The sequence below is a fragment of the Rhineura floridana genome, chromosome 10 (assembly GCF_030035675.1).
Source record: "Rhineura floridana isolate rRhiFlo1 chromosome 10, rRhiFlo1.hap2, whole genome shotgun sequence".
In the NCBI taxonomy this organism is placed as follows: Eukaryota; Metazoa; Chordata; class Lepidosauria; order Squamata; family Rhineuridae; genus Rhineura; species Rhineura floridana.
The window spans coordinates 26,092,895-26,111,992 of NC_084489.1; the positions used below are offsets into that span (position 1 = coordinate 26,092,895).

General features: G+C 41.8%; 1 protein-coding gene across 1 annotated transcript in view; it reads right to left on the reverse strand.

Moving 5' to 3' along the window:
• The window catches only part of STT3B (STT3 oligosaccharyltransferase complex catalytic subunit B), a 62,606-nt gene extending 45,589 nt beyond the window's left edge, over positions 1–17,017 (reverse strand). The window contains exon 1 of the mRNA XM_061586186.1: positions 16,128–17,017. Within this exon, the coding sequence (XP_061442170.1) occupies positions 16,128–16,426 (299 nt within the window). The 5' untranslated portion in view covers positions 16,427–17,017. The remainder of the gene's footprint in view (positions 1–16,127) is intronic.
• Positions 17,018–19,098: the final 2,081 nt, after the last annotated feature.

The following is a 19,098-nucleotide window of genomic DNA, read 5'->3' on the forward strand; positions in this document are numbered from 1 at the left end:
TCTTAAACGGCAAGGTTTTTTGCCTATTAGTGAATTAATTAAAAATCAGTCATGCATTTTTCAAACTTTTCAACTGCAGAAGATGAAGGTCAGAGTATGGGGCAAGATCAGTAATAGGATTACAGGTACTCTGTGAACATGGCTGATTTTTAATTAATTTCAACAGATTATGAGACCACTGACAAAAAGAAGTCCCACAGGAATCTGGAGTTTGTTTCTCTTGTTCTACACTTTGAACTCTCGATTCTCTCTGTTTTGTGTATCACCATGAAAACTTAGAGGGTTGTTAAGCAAGAGTTTCTGAGTTTTGTAAGATTTTGTTTTGAAATGAGCTTATGGGAAGCAGCAGAATGGCATGGGTGGGTATTTTCAATTTAACATTGTGGAATGTGAAAAATCCATGCTGGCTATAGTATAGAGCCACTCTTGTGGCTGTATAATTACAGGAAACTATTTTGATTTAACTGCATTTAGAGTTCTACTCCATCTGACACCACTGATTCAGTATATTGATAATGGAGATTCAGCTGCAATAATTAAATGTTTTTGTTTGAATATAAAAGTAAGGTCCCAACTAGACATTTGTCAAGTGGTTTGGCCTCGCATGCTAGATTTTAAGTTAATAGCTCACACAAGGGGTCCCAAGTCAGAGAACTATAGCATGGGGAAAAGAGGGCTTTAAGCCTTCACCCCCACCATGGATGTAATTGGAATCCCCCCACCTGCTACTGTAAATAGGGGGTGTGATTAATCCAATTAGGGTCACAGTGAAAGCCCCCATCCTTCCATACACCCGATCAAGCTTGTGACCCCTTGCAGTGACTATTCATTAACAAAAAAAAATCTTGCACACAAGACCAAATATCACATCTAGTTTGGTTCTGGGATTCGTGCATTTCAAAGTTCCACAGCAAAGTGTTACCACATGGGTAACAGTTATGGGATTATTTGGAAGGAAGAGGTGTCATTCCAACTTGTAACTGTAAATGGGAAGTGATGGAGTATTGTAGTTGGCAGGAAAACAGGACTTACACTTATCTGAAGGAAGCTGTGCCCAATTTGACCTATATCAACTGTGCAACCTGCCACTTAAAGTTGCCTCCCTGTCACAGTACGTTGTCTGTCTTTAGTAGAGTACCTTTAAGAGTTTTATTATTTATTTATATCCCACAGTTCTTCCATCATAGAACCCAAGGCAACATGCATGTGGTTCCCACTTTGTCTCCCATCAAGGTACTGACCGGACCCAGACCTGCTTTGATTCAGCAAAGTGGTGGTGGTCTCATGTGCCTTCGGACCATACCCTGGGCTGAAGAGTTCAGAACTCCGTAAAACGAAGGTCTAGACCAGCCTTTCCCAATTAGTGGGCCACCAGATGTTGCTGGACAACAATTCCCATCTTTCCTGACCATTGGCAATGCTGGCTGAGGTTGATGGGAGTTGTGGTCCAACAACATCTGGTGGCCCACTAGTTGGGAAAGGCTGGTCTAGACGTTTTATCATTTCAAATTTGCAGAAACATTTTCTGGTTAGTTTCTTGTATTCCTAATTAGAGTCTGAGCAATGATACATAGTAACTGATCAGATTATTTAGACAACTAAGGAACAAACATAATACAGCTTGCATCTCTACTCCATGAAATGGCAAATGTTGGACCCCCCCCCCAAAAAACAAAAGTTCCCTGGAAGTTGCCAGCACTGCAGGAAACTTATAATACTAGAACTCTGAATCAGCTCTAAGCTGAATATGGGAAGATTTCAGAGCAGACAAAACAAGGTACTTCTCCACACTGCACATATGTAAATATGGAATTTGCAACTGCAAGGTAGTAATGGCTACCAACTTGGATGGCTTTAAAAGGATGTTAGACAAGCTCATAGAGGATAAGGCTATCAATAGCTTCTAGCCATGATAGCTGTGTACTACCTCCAGTGTTTGAGGTGGTATGATTCTGAATTCAGTTGCTAGGGTGCACAAGTGGGGAGAAAGCTGTTACCTTCATTGCCTGCTTGTTGGTTTCCCTTAAATTATCACCAATCACTTACAATGTAGCCCTTTTTAAACCTTGATGGCTGGGGATGGCCTAGATACTTCAGATTATCCACCATAACACTGGACTTATTCAAATACAAAAACAACCTTATGGAAAAGAAAAAGAGGATTTGTATCAGTACAAGTAGCCACAGCAATAGCTCCAAATTTTTCAGCAAATGTTTGGAAAGCTAGAATTATTTACTCAAATCCTAACTTCTGCAAATCAAACTCTGTTCATACCATGGGAGTTTTCCTGCCTTATTCTCTCAACAGCCTCTTGAAAAATTCTGAGGATTGATGGTCCCTCTGGAATAGAATAGCACGTGATGTGAGGTGATTAATGCACACATGGATGAGTGGAAATTCTGTTCTACTGGTGCAACCAGGGCTGTGGAGTCGGAGTCATGAGCAATTTTGGGTGGAGTCGGAGTCGGTAGAAATGTACCGACTCTGACTTCCAAATAAATTTTGATTGACAAGAAGCAATTTTGGGTGGAGTCGGACAGTAGAAAAATAGAGGAGTTGGAGTCGGAGTTGGAGTCAGACAGTGGAAAAATAGAGGAGTTGGAGTCGGAGTTGGAGTCAGACAGTGGAAAAATAGAGGAGTTGGAGTCGAAGGTTTGGCGTACCGACTCCACAGCCCTGGGTGCAACATAACCTTTGGATCCAAGCAGAAGTCACTGACCACTGGGCCAGCTAATCTTTAATATAGTCAAAAATAAGGAGGGGAATATTGTATAACCCAATCATAACAAGTTCAAGATCTGCAACTGCACAAGGCCAAAGCTATGGACCGCAGAACCAGTTTTCAATAGTAATCACTGAACATACAGCACAACACAATAGTGTAATATGGCTAACAGTAAACTGAAATAATGGTCTTTTCCTCAAAAGTTAAAAATAGGGAAAGTAACTGAGTTATGTGTGGAACAATTTAATCACCATTATAGATTATAGAAACAGTATCCTCAAAATTAGTTTCCATAATTTTCTTTTCACCAGTTACGCAATTGGATGGGTAACTGATTTGGCGGTTTGTGCTGTCTGCTTCCAAGTATACCATGACACATCTAGGATACCCACGTAAATAGGTATGAAAAAATGATAAAATTCCCACAGAGCAATAGCATGCCAAAATGCAGTGAAGGATAGAGGATCAAGAAAAGCTGCAGTATGGTTACTGACTGTATGAACTAGTTTCAAGCATCACCCCATCATAGTGAAACATAAATTGGAGAAAATCAGAAGCTTCTTAAAACTCAGAATAGTACTGAGAGCAGGGGGGAAGTGACATACATATACTGTTAGTTTCTGGACAATATGTGCTTTTTAGAAACTATATCCTTTTAACCTGATGGAACAATAATGCAACTGTTTACTGTACATACAGTAGGGCCCCACTCATACAGCAGGTTAGGTTCCAGACCCCTGCCGAAAAGCAAAAAGTGCCAAAAAGCAGATCAGCTGTAGCGCAAGGGTCTGGAACCTAACCCACTGATCGCGCCCAAGGAGAAGATCTTCCCCTCCTCGTCTCCTCCTCCAGCGAGATCAGCTGGAGTGCAGGAGTCTGACCACCCCCAAGGAGGAGAAGATCAGCTGTAGCGCACTACAGCTGATCTTCCCTTCTTCCAGCGCCATCAGCAGGAGTGCGGGAGTCTGATCGCCCCTGAGGAGTAGAAAATCATCTGTAGCGTGCTACAGCTGATCTTCCCCTCCTCCAGCGAGATCAGGTGGAGCGTGGGGAGCTCCAGCTCCCCCTCCAGCTGATCGCCCTGCTGGCGCAGAACGCCAAAACGTGGGACGCTGAGAAGCGGAGCCCTACTGTAGTATAAAAGAATGTTAATATCACAATCACTCCATCGTTGCAGAAAACACAACAGCTTGCAAGCAGACAAAATTCCATCTTTCCACAACATCAGTTTTAGAAGTACTAACATTTATCACATTTTATTGGGTCCCAGATCATTTAATATACAGGACAGTGGTTGACAGTGTAACAAAACAAAGTTGTAAAATGAAAATAGCTGTTCTCTCATGAGATTTATAGAACTCTTGGCAAAAATTGGAAGATTTTTGAAGAACATGTCAGAGAAAGCATCATCTTCCCTAAATTAACTGTTTAAGCGTTATTTTTTATTCTATTTTTTAAAATGAAACATGTCTTCACTGTCAGGGGATCAGATTAAGCTGACATATATGATAATGCATGGATCATGTAAAGGCTTCCCTCATCATGACAACATCTTCACATGAAGCACCAAAAGGAAACCCCAGTACGTTAAGCAGGTAGGCAAGGGCCTCTTCTTCACCTCCAGCAATATTTCCTGCACAAATACTCCACTGAAACCAACAATGAGATTTTGAAACCTTAAATTATTGTGTTCAGACATCATGATAAAACATGATATATCAAAATACAGGGACAGGCAATCTGTTACCCTTGAGATGTTGTTAAGGGTACAATTCCCATTATCCCTGACCACTAGATATGCTGGCTGCAGCTGACGGGTTGGATTTCAACAACATCTGGAGGGCTAATGTTCCCCATCTCCACTACTGTAATGGGAACAAGCTGAGCACAGTCTTCTCTCCCCCCCCCCCTTCATACAATTTCCCTCCCTCTCCAGCAGAGCTGTGAGAAGGATTGGGAAGCTTTCACTGCCATTTTAACCACAGTTTAGCATTATGTTCAAAATGTGACATTAAAATGTGGTTAATTTATCTATGGCTTGTTAACACAAGTCAATTTTCAAAACAATCATAATCATAATTCTGAAAACTTTTTTTTTTAAAGCCAGGTTTGTAAACTATGACTTGGGTCATTTCAAACAAATCATAGTTAGGTTAAATCACAACTTATTCTGGTTATATGACATGACAAGCTCTGATCAAATCACAAACACAAGCAAAAGCTTCTGAACCCGACCTCATCACCATGTCAGAAACTGAAAGGGAAGCCTGCAAGCCAAAGAGGATGCTAGGCTCATTCTTGTCAGAAAAATCATGGTTTATGACGTAAAGGAGGCAGATGTTAGAAGGGCAAGTTATGGATGAGTTGCTTACGACTAGACATAAACACCTTCTTAAACACAAATGCAAACAAACATTCATGGTAACACAGCTACATGTTCTGGATAAGTTGTTCCTTATGTACATATGACTCTGGACAAACAGATATAGTAAAAAGTAAACAGAATTTCAAGTTGAAATTCTGAACAGGTAGGACCTAACGCCGATCCACTGGAGGGAAGGAATGAGAAACTCACAGGTGTAGGTTCAATAGAGACTTGTTTCAAATAAAGCTTGCAGTTTTCCTCAGTCCTTTAAAGAAAATGATCCTTACATGATCATGAATAGAAACAAATTAGCCTTTTACCATCACCACTTTGAAAGTATAAGTCACTAACATTCTGCTAGCATAAAGGAACACACTAACAAAAATATTACTGATCACTGGGTTAGAAACAAGCTGATCTGTAAAACTTGATTCGCACATGAAGTCTTTGTAACAAAGGCTGGCTCACTTCTTATGAGTCAAAATAATCATGCAGGGAGCAGTTTATTGTGACCCTAGATGCTGCTTAATAGTTATCAAATTTGGTTTTGTGGCAGTCTAATGTAAAACTCTACAGATGGATAGCCACAGTGTATTTCATTTAACATTTATATAGAACATTAAAGTTTCCTATATATTTCAAATACTTTTGTTGCAGTCCTTAATACTATAATGTAACAGATTATCCCCACACTGCGGATGAGGTGCTGAGCTCTCCAGAGAAGTGAGATTCAAAGAGGAGATGTACCCTATGCCTCTCAGGCCTTATGCCACTTCACTGCTATTCTAAAGAGAACCTCCATTTTCTCTAACATAGCAACTTTAACAATTAAAAAATTAATCTTAATTCCATTAAGATTACCTAGTTTCCCTGCATTACTTTATAATCATTCATCCACTACTTTCTATCCTGAACTTGCTTCTCTTGAGCATGAGGCATAAAGACATAAAATACTTTTTTCAAAGCAAATGCATCCTTATAGATAGGTCACAATTTCACATTCTTGGGCTATTTTCCCACTATTACATTATTCTGATATTTAGTACCTGTTGCAGAATCTTCCCACATACTACACAAACAATGGAGCCATCTACGCCCTATCCTAGTTGAAGCAATTGTGGAAGGCATAACAATGATTAGGCTGAGTGAGACTGATAGCCCATCTAGCTCAAAATTCTAACAGTAGCAGTCAGTGAAGGAAAAACAAAAAGAGGTACAGCCAGTAATTGGGGAAGGGAGGAGAGAGTATAACATGAGGTGCTAATAAGCATATAGAACTGATCACAAGCTACAATCAAATTCCATTCATATATATGATCATAAAGCTGAATACATCTATAAGGATAAGAAAAATCAAGGTAGTCATGAATGTAATTTCACTGAGTCTGCTTTGGACACAGCAATATCACTATATAAGTGAATGGTTGCTCTGTGCAACAGGAAGCGACTATAATGCCTATCTTAAAATCCTTATCCATAAATGTACAGAAGCTACGGATCAATTAGTTGGGAAATCCCATCCACAATTAAAGGTTTTGTGTGACAGTTTCTCTTATTGCTTCCAATGTCTAACATTCCAAAGTGATTTTTAAAAGTTAGATTGCTTCTATTTATTGGTGAGAACATGATGATATAGTGAGAAGGTCTGCATAAATACTGAGATGTTGTAGGAAAACCAGGACATTCATCTACTGGCATAGAATACTGTTGCAGGAGTTCTGACTAGCACCAAGTTTAAGAACTGTTCCCTTGCAATACCAGCTGCACAGTTTGTTGCTCCGCTTTCAGGTGCAATTCAACATGCTGTTATCATCTTTAAATCCCTGAACAACTTAGGACCACAATACCTAAAGGAATGGCTCTCACCACATAAAAATGACCACACTCATAGGTCACTTGATGAAGCCATTCTGTACATCATGTTGCTTTTCGAGTTATGGTTGGTGATGTACAATAGGACTTTCTGTTATGGCACCTAATATGCAGAACTTTCTGCCTTGAGAAGTCAGGTTGCCTCACACTCTGCTGGTGTTAAATCTCCTCTTGAACACTCTTCTTTTCCAGCAGGCATTTAATTTAGCTGCTGCACAGATTTTTCTTTTTGTTGAATCCTGCCTCTTTCTTAGTTTTATTAATGCTTTATTGATTGATTTTAAAACTAATACTGTTTCGTTGGCCACTTGTTTTTTATGCAGACTGTTTTGGGTGCCTCCATGTTGGGATGGGGGATGAAGTAACTGTTTACATGCACAAAACAAACAGACAGACAGACACGATCACAGCTTCCGTAAGACTCATGATGAGGAAAAATCTATACTGGTAATTAAAAAATCATCTTAAAGGACTTACGAAAAGGTAAGTTTAAATAAACAATTAGCATGAGCTTATATGCTCAATGAGTTGCATCTGCTCTAACACAGAAGAAACATACGGTAGTATACCATACTGAAATGAATTTGCTGGTTTGCTGAGACAACACCTAATTCTTGTGACTTATTATAAGTAACTCACCCACTGATGTAAAATAAAAATTCCAAACACCTTTAGCACCTTTTTTCAGTAGGTGAACTGGTCCACTGACTGAGCAGGTTAGAGGACTGCTACTGATAAATATCCCAAACATGTAAATAATAAGACAGATAAGGCAACCAAAATATCTATAGAAACACATACTGGAAAGCCCTTGCTAGAAACTATGTAATGTAAGCTCCGTTTCAGTAAACCTATACTACAAATAATGGAGAAGCTGAAGAAGTCACTTGGACCATTTTTGAAGTTTACAATAATTATGTAATAAATAGAACCTCTTCAATTGAACCAGAAATAGATCAAAGATTTAGACTGGAAAGCTAGGGGCAAGGAATATGTTTTTCTAATTTATGTAACTTTATAAATAGTAAAAAGCTGTATTCTGTCCAAGACATAAGAGTCAGATCATAATGATGATATATAACAACTTGTTTCTAATAGTTCATTCAACCCACATGGAGCCACAGAGTTCAAAGAAAAATCCAACAAGTATCACAATATATCAAAAGCATATTTAGATTAACATTATGTTTGGGGAACTGTATCTTCTCTATAACAACAAAAATTCAGATCTCTTTCAGAGTTCAGTCTGAAAATGGTAGAATAGCAGTGACTATATTGTAACTGGTGAAGGACCTGAGTTTGTATAGTTTTGTACCTCCAAGACTCCAGCAGTAAGGAACTCTTCATAATGAGCTACTATAACATTTGAAACAATTTATTTATAATCTTACATGTAATAACTAAGAGCTCAGAGGAATTTTAGATTTTTTTCTTTGAATATCCCCCATGCCATGTCAGAAATGCTTTTGAAAGAAGCCTCAGCTTCTGCAATGTCTGGTTCATGAAATAACTGCATGGTTCTAATTGCATGATCCCAGCAACTAGTTCTAAATAGAGCAATGAAGCTGCATTCCTAAACTGATTGTTCTGTAATCAACAAGAGTAATTTTATATTCAGCTTCCTGTGATTATGATTGGAATTGGACTTTACAATGGCCCAGTTTGCACTTAATGCTAAGCCAAACCATGGCTTAGTGTAAATGAGCAAATGTACAGATTCCTGAAGAGAAGATCACAGCTGATTTGCTCCTCTTGCAGTCCTGCTACCACCACTCTGCTATAAGCTAAGTCACAGATTGGGTTAGCTTTACATCAGAACATAGGCTTTATGTTTTCTAGACAAACCACGAACTGACAACCACTGGACAATGCTTACAGTTCGTGGTTTGTCTGGAGTGAGATAAACCATGAGCACTGGTTCAGATTTAACATTAAGCCAATCTATGACTTAGTTCACAGTAGCAGGACAGGAGGGCAAGAAAAGCAGGCGTGCTCTTCTCTCCGGGAGTCCACATGTTTGCTTGTTGGGCTAAGAATTATACAAAAGGTGTTGTGCTTTTATAGTATTCTTTATTTTTAAAACCTACTTTATTCTCCAAATAAATTCAAGGAAGCTAACAGATTAAATACAATATAAAACAAACATATTTCCAAATAAAATGCAACACAGTAACACAAATTAACAAATCCATACGTCATTAAAAGAAACACAACATAAGGCAGTGTAAAAGTTATAGATGAGAACCAGTGTAGTGTAGTGGTTAGAGTGTCAGACTGGGACCTGGGAGATGAGGGTTCAAATCTCCGCTCTGCCATTAAACTCAGTGGGTGACCTTGGACCAGTCACTATCTCAGTCTAAGCTGCCTCAAGAGTTGTTATAAGGATAAAATTGGGATGGGGAGAACCATGTTTGTATACCACCAATAGTTTTATTAAAAATCCATAACTTTATCAGACACTTGAAATAACATAATGATGGGGCATAATGAACCACATTTGGGAAGGCATTCCATAGGGCAGGCATCAGAAAAAAGCCCTATTTGTGAGATCTGAAGCAGGGCCTTAGACGACAGTCAGAGCATACAGGGAGGAGCATGCAGAAAAAGTGGTCCTTGAGTCATCCAGGTCCCAAGTGAGATGCTTTAAAGTTAATACTAGCACCCTGAATTGAGCCCAGAAAGTACTTGGCAGCTAGTACAAGTTTCACAGAGTAATACAACTGGTAATGTGACCAGTTTTAGAAGTTTATTAGCACACTGCATTTTCTCCACACAGTATCAGGTATCCCTCATCTTTGCTTCGTTTACATGTGTAGTTTTCTAAAGCTCTGCAACCATGTTTACGTTTGAACATTCAACAGGCAAAAAATGGCCTGTTGAGATATGTGAAAAGGTCCTAAAATACCTTCATTGTTTTTTTATGCACGTTTCAGCCTTAGAATGCTTCTGTTCCTGCCTGTTCTACAACTTGTCTCTCATTGCAGGACCTCACCCAATTATATAGGGAACAGGATGATATTATGGCTATGATTACATAGATTTGGTTATGTATTACTATCACTGAGGTCTACCTGAGGATGGGGAAAGGGAATGCATTTTTGTTGTTGAGCCAACTGGGCCAACTCTTCCTATATTGCTGACAGAGCTGCACAGCAAGACTTTTGCTCTGATACAGCTTCAGTCATGCATAGTTATGTGTGAGTAGCTGTAACAGAAGAGTGGTGATGTATATCCTTGTTCTGCCACAGCTAAATATGCACAAATGGATTAGTTTAGAGAACATTCCCTCTTCTCTGTCCTCTACACCCTTTGGAAAGTTTTCACATCATCTTCAAAGGGATGGACATTTGGGGTGTGTGTGTTTCTGCTTAGGGTGAAAATGCCTATAAGAATTGCAGCACCACCTTTTCTTTCTAGTCAGCTGTATTAATTTTTCCTTTATCCTCCTATTCTCTGTCAATAGCAGCCAGCAGGTGGTATAGAGACAGTCACAAATATGCAAGTGGTCCTCCAAATATGTTTTTATTTCAGTTTCTTAGCAAAGCACTGTGGAATAGGTGCACATGCTAAATCTACTTGCTGGTTTAGCATAATCATATAACCATTCCTTTGAACAAGGAATAGATTCACTCCCTCTCAGTTAGGACACAGTAAGGGATCTGGGACACATGTGCCTTAATGGAAGCCATTGAGTTTATTCTTTTTTGTATAGCCTCATCCTAAGTCTTGTTTCTATCAGTGCAATCCTATGTAATGTTTACTCAGAAATAGGTCCCACTTATTTATTCATTATTTGATTTATATCCCTCCCTTCCTCTCAGCAGGAGCCCAGAACTTTGTTCAGTGGGGCTTACTTCCAGCTGTCCACTGGATTGCAATTTTAGTCACAACTGGCATATAACAAAACCTTGGAAACTGACTTCAACAATTACTTTCCTGGCTTTCATTTTTAGTGACAGTAAATATTTATTTTTATTCACCTAATATTGGCATTCAACAAGCTTAACCCTCCAATTTATGTTTCTTATTTTTAAAAAAAACAATGTATTGTATGACAATGTGCCCATTAGTAAAAGTTATATTTATCATATCTGTACTTAATCTTAATCTCCATACCCCCAAACAGTTTAATTTGTGCTGAAATTAAGCTATCTTCAAATAAATCAAAGTATTTTGAATAAAATGCCTCTTTGTGTCATCTACTGAACACAGGCAGAGATGGCAAACATGTACAGTGCCTTGCAAAAGTAAACAGATCCCTGACCTATGCTCTCATGTTACTGAATTACAAATGGTGCATTGTAATTTTGTTCTGTATGATATTTTGAAACACTGAAACTCAAAATAAATTATAAGGTGACATTGGTTTTACGTTGGGAAATATTAGTAAGAAACATACAAAACTGAAACATGTTGCTTGCATAAGTATTCAACCACCACACATTAATATTTGGCAGAGCCACCTTTTGCTGCAATAATAGCATTAAGTCTTTTGGGGTAGGTATGTACCAGCTTTGCACACAGTGTTGGAGGGATTTTTGCCCATTCTTGGCAGATTCACTCCAGGTCGTTCAGATTGGTTGGACGTGGCTTGTGGACCGCAATTTTCAAAGAGCGCCACAGATCCTCAATGGGATTGAGATCAGGACTTTGACTGGGCCACTATAGGACATTCATCTTTTGTTCTTGAGCCACTCCAATGTTGCTTTGGCCTTGTGCTTGGGATAATTGTCCTGCTGAAGTTAATTTCCTCCCAAACTTCAATTGTTTAGTGGACTGAAGCAGGTTCTTTTTCAGTATTTCCCTGTATTTTGCTCCATCCATATTTCTTTCGAATTTAACAAGATGCCCAGTCCCTACTGAAGAGAAGCATCCCCGCAGCACGATGCTGCCATCACTATACTTCACTGAAGGGATGGTGTGTCTTGAGGCATGGGCAGTGTTAGGTTTGTGCCACACATAGCGCTTTGAGTTTTGGCCAAGAAGCTCTGTCTTGGTCTCATCTGACCACAAAACCTTTTCCCATATTGCAGCTAGGGCATTCTCATGCTTTCTGGCAAACTCCAGACGTGCTTTCAGATGGTACTTTTTGAGTAACAACTTCTTTCTTGACACCCTCCCATACAGGCCAGTGTTATGCAGAGCTCTTGATGTGGCTGACTGGTGCACCATTACTCCACTCCCAGCCACTGAATTCTATAGCTCTTTCAAAGTGATGGTTGGCCTCTCTGTGGCTTTTCTCACAAGTCTCCTCCTTGTTTGAGCATTGAGTTTTGAGGGATAGCCATTTCATGGCAGTGCCTGGGTGGTGTGATGCAGCTTCCACTTCCTGATTATTGATCCAACTGTGCTCACTGGGATATCCAAACACTCGGATATTATTTTGTACTCTTGTCCTAATCTATGCATTTGTATTACATTATCTCTCACTTCTAGAGAATGCTCTTCGGTATTCATTGTCCTTCAGATCCACAGCCTGACCAATGATCCTTCAAAGTGGGGGTTTTAACCTGACAATGTGACAGCAACTTTCATGGTTCACAGTGGATAATTGTGTCCTTGATAGGGGAATTTCTTTCATTTGTGTAAACTGGGAGCGTCCACAGCACAGGACTATGCAAGCAACATGTTTCAGTTTTTTATGTTTCCTAGAAACATTTCCCAACATAAAACCAATGTCACCTTACAATAATTGATTTTGAATTTCAGTGTTTCAAAATAAAACATCATACAGAATGAAATTACAATGTACTATTTGTAATTCAGTAATATGCGAGCACTGGTCAGGGGTCTGATTACTTTTGCAAGGCACTGCATTTCAAATGCACATGAATAATTTCCCCCATCACTTCAAAATAACTATTGTATTGTCTTTCAAATAATTTTTATTATATTTATAACTAGCCCATGTCCACCCCTCTGCAATTAACTCTACCCAATACAATGCTTTTTGGGGGGAGGGGTGGTGGAGGAAGCACAACAGGCTGGAATAACAAAATGACACTAAAGTGTTTGAAAGTAAATTGGCACCACCATTTTTACCCTTATCTTTCAGACTATTTCTATTAGATTACTACTTTCAATCTGCATTTTGCCATCTTTCCTGGCTATAATATTAAGCACTCAAGGCCATGTCGCAAGTTTTATTTTGATAGGTGCATGTCACAAACTTGCAGCATTTAACCATTAAAACAGCAATGATTATGCAGCTGCTTCAGTGTGGACACACAGAGCTACTCCAAACATTTAAGAAAACATATAACAAGGCCTCATACAGAATCAAACTATTAGTCAATCTAGTCCAATATTGTTTACTCTGACTGTGAGCAACTCTCTAAGGTGCAAAGTAGGCTGAAGAGATATGCAAGTGTCAAGCTAGAAATTAATGATTGGCTCTTGCTTTTTTTTTTGCTAAAAGTAAGGAGGGAGAAGACATGATTCACTAGAAAAGACAATAATGCTGGGAAAAACAGAAGGGAGTAGAAAAAGAGGAAGAACAAACAAGAGATGGATTGATTCTATAAAGGAAGCTACAGACCTGAACTTACAAGATCTGAACAGGGTGGTTTATAACAGATGCTCTTGGAGGTCACTGTTTCATAGGGTCACCATAAGTCATAATCGACTTGAAGGCACATAAGAACAAAAAAGGGGGGAGGAAACCACATCTGTCATGCCATTTTGCCTGATGTGAATGGGCCCTCCTCAGAGCTCAGAGCTCTGCTACAGCAGAAAATGTGTGTTATCAACATAACCTTAGGGAAGTAACAAAGCCTGTGCCATTTTCCCAATCGGAATTCCACCCAAGCTGCAAGCTGTTATTTGTTCCGAGAGGAGACATGCAGCTATTCGTATCCCACCATGGGGTACAGGGAAAGACCCCTCATCAAGTGCCATGGCCCCAAGTCACTTTTTACACTGTGGTTACTTTTACCTTTTGAAAAAAGGAGGTCTCAAAGCCTCTCCTGACATTGCATGTAGCTTGAACCGGAAATCCTTCGAACCTGAGATTACATTTTCAGATGCTGGGTGGTATTCAATGCTAGTCTCACTCAGAGCAGACCTCTGAAGTTAACAGGGATGACTAAAAAGTTCATTAATTTCAAAGGGTCCACTCCAAGTACGGCTAACCTGAATACAACCCATAGAACACGGGGCCCTCTACATACAAAACATGTGCTTTATTACTGAGCTGCAGCCCTTCCCCAAGAAACATGAAGGACTCCATCTGGTATGAGATCAACTGAAATGTGTACAGAGATCTGTGACATGGTAAACTAAAAACCTTTTAACTGTTTATTATGCACACAACACAGATCTGTAAAGTATGCCTAATAAAATGTAATAATTTATTACACTGGTATCTCACCCAAAAGAAGTTCAGAGTGGGATATAAGGCTGTATTCTATTTTATCTTCACAACACACTGTAAAGTAGCTTAGACTCAGTGACAGTAACTACAAGAACATAAAAAGCCTGAGTTAATATCACCAATGAGGGATATGAATCCAGATCTTGTTTAAGTCAATCCCATTCCACTGTACCACACTACTAGTAGTAATCACTACTATGATGTAACATGTGAAGTGGCTCTCAGGATGTCTCCACAGTTTAATATGTGGCATCTCTAACACATCAGTTCAACGCATCCACTCTCATGACCAATATGGTAGTCCACATGGCAGGCTGGAAGACCCATGAGATTAGAAATGGTGATGCAATCCACTAATGTATGGTCCATGCAACTGTGTGGACTCTCAGGAAGCACTCAGTGAAAAATAACCTTATAAAGATTGACCTGTAAATATATTCAAAAATGAACTGTTCCATCAGAAAGTATCTATTTAAAGCCGAACAATGCAGCATGGGACACCAAGCACTGAAAATATTTGTGAGCAAGCAGAAATGAACACCAGGACTGCACTTGCCTCAGTGCAAGTAGGCCAAGATCTGTTTGAAACTACAGCCATATGATATGATGTTCCATGAGAGGCTCAGGCCTCTCAACTTTTTTACATGAAAGCAAAACAAAGTCCCATGAGAGACCATCATAAAGAAAAAGGCCACTGTACAGGTAAGAAAAAATTATGTATCAAAACTCATCAGCCACATTTCACCAATACCCCACTAACTTTCATATTTAACGTATTACAGTGCTATTACCAGAGACTCCTTCCTGCTCTCTTTGCAACTTTCCAATTAACTCTCCTGCCCCAACATGAATTTTGCAGACATTCAACCGAGGTTTTCCATAACACAGTTTACAATATGCTCCCCGGGGAAGCGGAAATATATAATAGGAGCAAATGCTAGCATCTACTGGAATTGCACTGATTTCTCCACTCTACATACGACTGCAAAGGTAGGGCCGCCGATATTCACACATCGACTCCACAGCTACTAGATGACCGCATCGACTCCATAACTACTAGACCTAGCGACAGCGCGACCCACCTGTACACCGCACGCCCTGCCTGTCCCTCACCGACTAGCGTCCCGTCAACAGCCCTCTTCCCCAATGACCAATGTTTTTATGCGGACGCTCCCTTGCTCTATTCCTCTGCCATGCTCTCTCTTTCTCTCTCCCTTCCTATACAAACGCGCGTCCGTCGCCTATGCAGCAGTGGCGATGATAGCGAGTGCTGCACAAGTTTTGCTGAATGAGTCTCAGCCCAGGATAACAAGCCATTCCAGTCGTTAAGAATTTTGTACGCACGGAAGAAAAGCAGAGTTCGTGCATCATTGGCAAAGAGGTAAGAGAGGACCTTTTGAGTAAAAAACAGTCCTCCACGGAACGCCACCTTTAACCCACAAAGGCAACTCCTGATCGTCTCCTCCACCAATCCACCCCCACCGAACACTTGTTTCCTCACATCTCACCGCCGTCTCCCCCGAATCTCGGCCATTCCCGTGCTCAGATTCTCCTTTTTCCCTACTTTGCGCCACAAGCCTCTTTTCGGCTCTGGTCTCCCATCTTCCGAAGGGCCCCACGGACGACTCCCCATCCATACCCCGCTCCTCTCGCCGCCCCCGTGTAATGCCCGCCGACTCAGCTCCCTCCTCCTAATGGGCCAGCACTGGGGTCCTGCTTCAGACTATAGGGAAGCGGCGGGGTGTGTGTGTGTGCAGGGATTCCCGGCTGTACCACCCCCTCCAACTCTTACCAGGGATCGAACTCGTGTATGATGCTCTCGAAGCGGATGACGGCAAAGAGCCTGGAGCTGAAACCGGCCAGCCAGGCCAGGAAGAGGATAGTGAAGGAGAGCAGCGACTGCCAGCCCGCCGGCTGTGACAGGCCCCCCGACAGGCCGCCCCCGCCCGCCGGGGGTCCGGCACCGGTCGCCGACGAGGAGCCTCTGCTGTTAGCCAGTGCTTGGGAACCAGCGGCGGAGTTAGAAGACGAAGACGCCGAGGCAGCGGTACCGGACTTGTGCTTGTGGTCGGGGGCTGAGTGTTCCGCCATGTTGCTCCCCGGGCTCCTCGCTGTCTCTCCGCCTAACGCGCGGCGAAGGAGGAGCAGAGTCCACCCCGTTCCCTCAGCGCGTTTCGCGAGGGAGGAGAGAGGGAGGGAAACTGAAGTAGCTGGGTCTTCTTCCCGCGCCCCTTTCACTGGCGGCAGCGGAGGCGGCTCTTGCCTCGCGCTTCCTCCTCCCCTTCCTTCTCTGTGACCCAGGAACTGCCGCCCGACGCCGCCGCCAACATCCCAGTGCGGCGCGAGGCAGAGAACGGGCGCGAGACCGGAGCAGCTCGCGCGCGATGTGCCGGGAGGAGGAGTGGCTATGAGAGCAATCGGGGCAATAGATCGAGAGTGGGTGGAGCCAGCGAGCGAGAGAGAGAAAGCTAGCTTCCGTGTGAGCCAGAACTGGCTCGGGACGGTGTTAACAGCAGCTGACTGGGAAGGGGGGGGAAGAATTAACTCGCGGCGCTGTGGAGGATCGTTGGGCGGGGCATGGTTAATTAAGGCCGGCTGGCTGCCCGAGCCGCCGATGATAGTCACACTCGGTGGGTGGAGTCAACAGTGAGGCTTTTTCTCGCACCCCCTCTTCTCCTCCGTCCGTCCTTCCGTAGGGAACTCCCTGCTAACCTGTCAGAGAGCGACAGGTACTTCAAAAGAGCAGACCGGTAGCCAATCAGGACCCAAAGTCATAGGGCGCGGATCAACGAAGGTGGTGGCTTTATGGTTCTTCACCAATGACAGAAGGGCTGTGCTAAGTGGAAGGATGTGATTGGCGAAGACCTCCACCATTCACAGACTAAGGAGGGGAGGTTTGCTTTTCTTTACGTCATGTGAGGGGAATGACAGCGTTTGCTTCTCAAGCGAGGTGCTTTTGCAGAGGGGCTGCAGTGCTTCCGTGGAGGAAATTCTAGCCTATGAAGCTTTGGGATCAGCAGCATTGCATACTGGGTCTTGTAGTTTCCAGTTGCTGTGCCTTGCGTCTGTCAAGCTGTTCTTTTGTAAAGCTGGTTTACTATAGGAATTGACGGTAGCGCCTACAAAGCTTTTGTGAGATTCTGATAGTGCAGCCTTACTGAGCTAAGAAGGCAAACAGAAAGCTCTTTGAGGCAGACCCTTAATTGGAAGTATGTGGAATCTAGATGGTTGGTTGTCAAGAAGTTGGATGAGCTGGATAAAAGCAAATAAACCGAGACTCTTTCCATATAAGCTGGACATGTTGACAACCTGTAGCCCAAGTCCTGTTCTGTCCTTGATGTGGCCACACTCTTCAAAGGATCATCTTTGCAGCCTCTGGGTGCTCACTGATCCTCATTGATAAATATATACTGTAGCCCACCATTTGCACCCTTTCTTGCAATGCAAGAACCTTGTCACCCTGATATATGCCATGAAATATCTGCTGTTGATTATTTATATTTTATTTATTTATTATAATGACTTTTATTGTGCTTTATTCATCCAAACACCTGTAGAGTAGCTTACACTTTTTAAATGGTTCTAAAGAATAAAATATACAAAATATAGAAATATAGAAATACTTAAAAGGAACAGCATTAGTCATTCATTTTCATTGGAGATCACTCGTGGCCGAGTAAGATTGTCTTCCAGGGTAAGGTCTTTAACTGTGGGTCCGTAAGTGACTGTGGAGGCCAATTCTGGATCCACACAGCCTCCCACAGTGAGGACATAGGTTTCCAGATGGAAGATGGTCACGATGAGGATTTGCTTGACGTGTCTTCCACTTAGCTCATTTGTTCCTTTCACCCTGTACTCGTGCTTCTTCAAAGTCCATAGCACCTTTGATAATGGACAACCTCCAGTTGGTATTAGTACCATCAAATAAAAACTCATGCACTTCCAGAGCCTAGACAAATAAAAGATCTTCACTTGGCAACAAAAAGTCAGCAGTGTCAGCACCAGGCAAGCCTCCCTGGGGAGAATTTCCATAAGCAGGACAACACATCAGATGAGGCTCTTTTCCTGGTTGCTACTATAAAATGCTTGCTAATCTGGGAATCATTATAGTCCCAAACCTTGTTGTTGTTTTAGTTATATAGCACCATCCGTAGACATGGCACTTTACAAAGAATGAAAAGAGAAATCGTTCCCTCACAAGGGGCTGACAATCTAAAACAGGGATGAGAGGTTCTGGCCCAGGGGTCAAAAGCAGCCTTACAGGTCTCTCTATCCATCCCTTTGAACTCTTCCTAGGCCAAATCCCTTCCCACCCTTGCTCCTTGGAAGAAGTAAGAGGTAACCTCACGGGGGTTCTGAAAGGCAGTTTTGGGCATAAGGGGCAATGGGGGAGAAAGGGTAGTCTCATTTGAGGGACTAGAAATGCAGCAGAAGGCTGATGGGTAGTGGACCTGGATGAAAGTCAAGTAGGTATGTGTTGTAATATAAGAGCAGCGAGATGGGGGGGGTAAGGCTAAGATGGGTTTAGGAGGTAAGCAGAAGAAGCTTGTGCAGGACCCAGGTAGACAGGAAGCTAGTGTATGCATTTGTGGAGGGGTGTCATGTGATCAGAGTGATGAGAAGGGTGAATAATATTAGAAGCAGAGTGCTGGATATAGTTGAGAGGTCAAGGTAAGACAGCGGAAGGCCAGAGAGGAGATCATTGCAATAACTGAGGCAAACTGTGACCAGGGCATGAACCAAAGATGTTTTGTTAAGGGGAC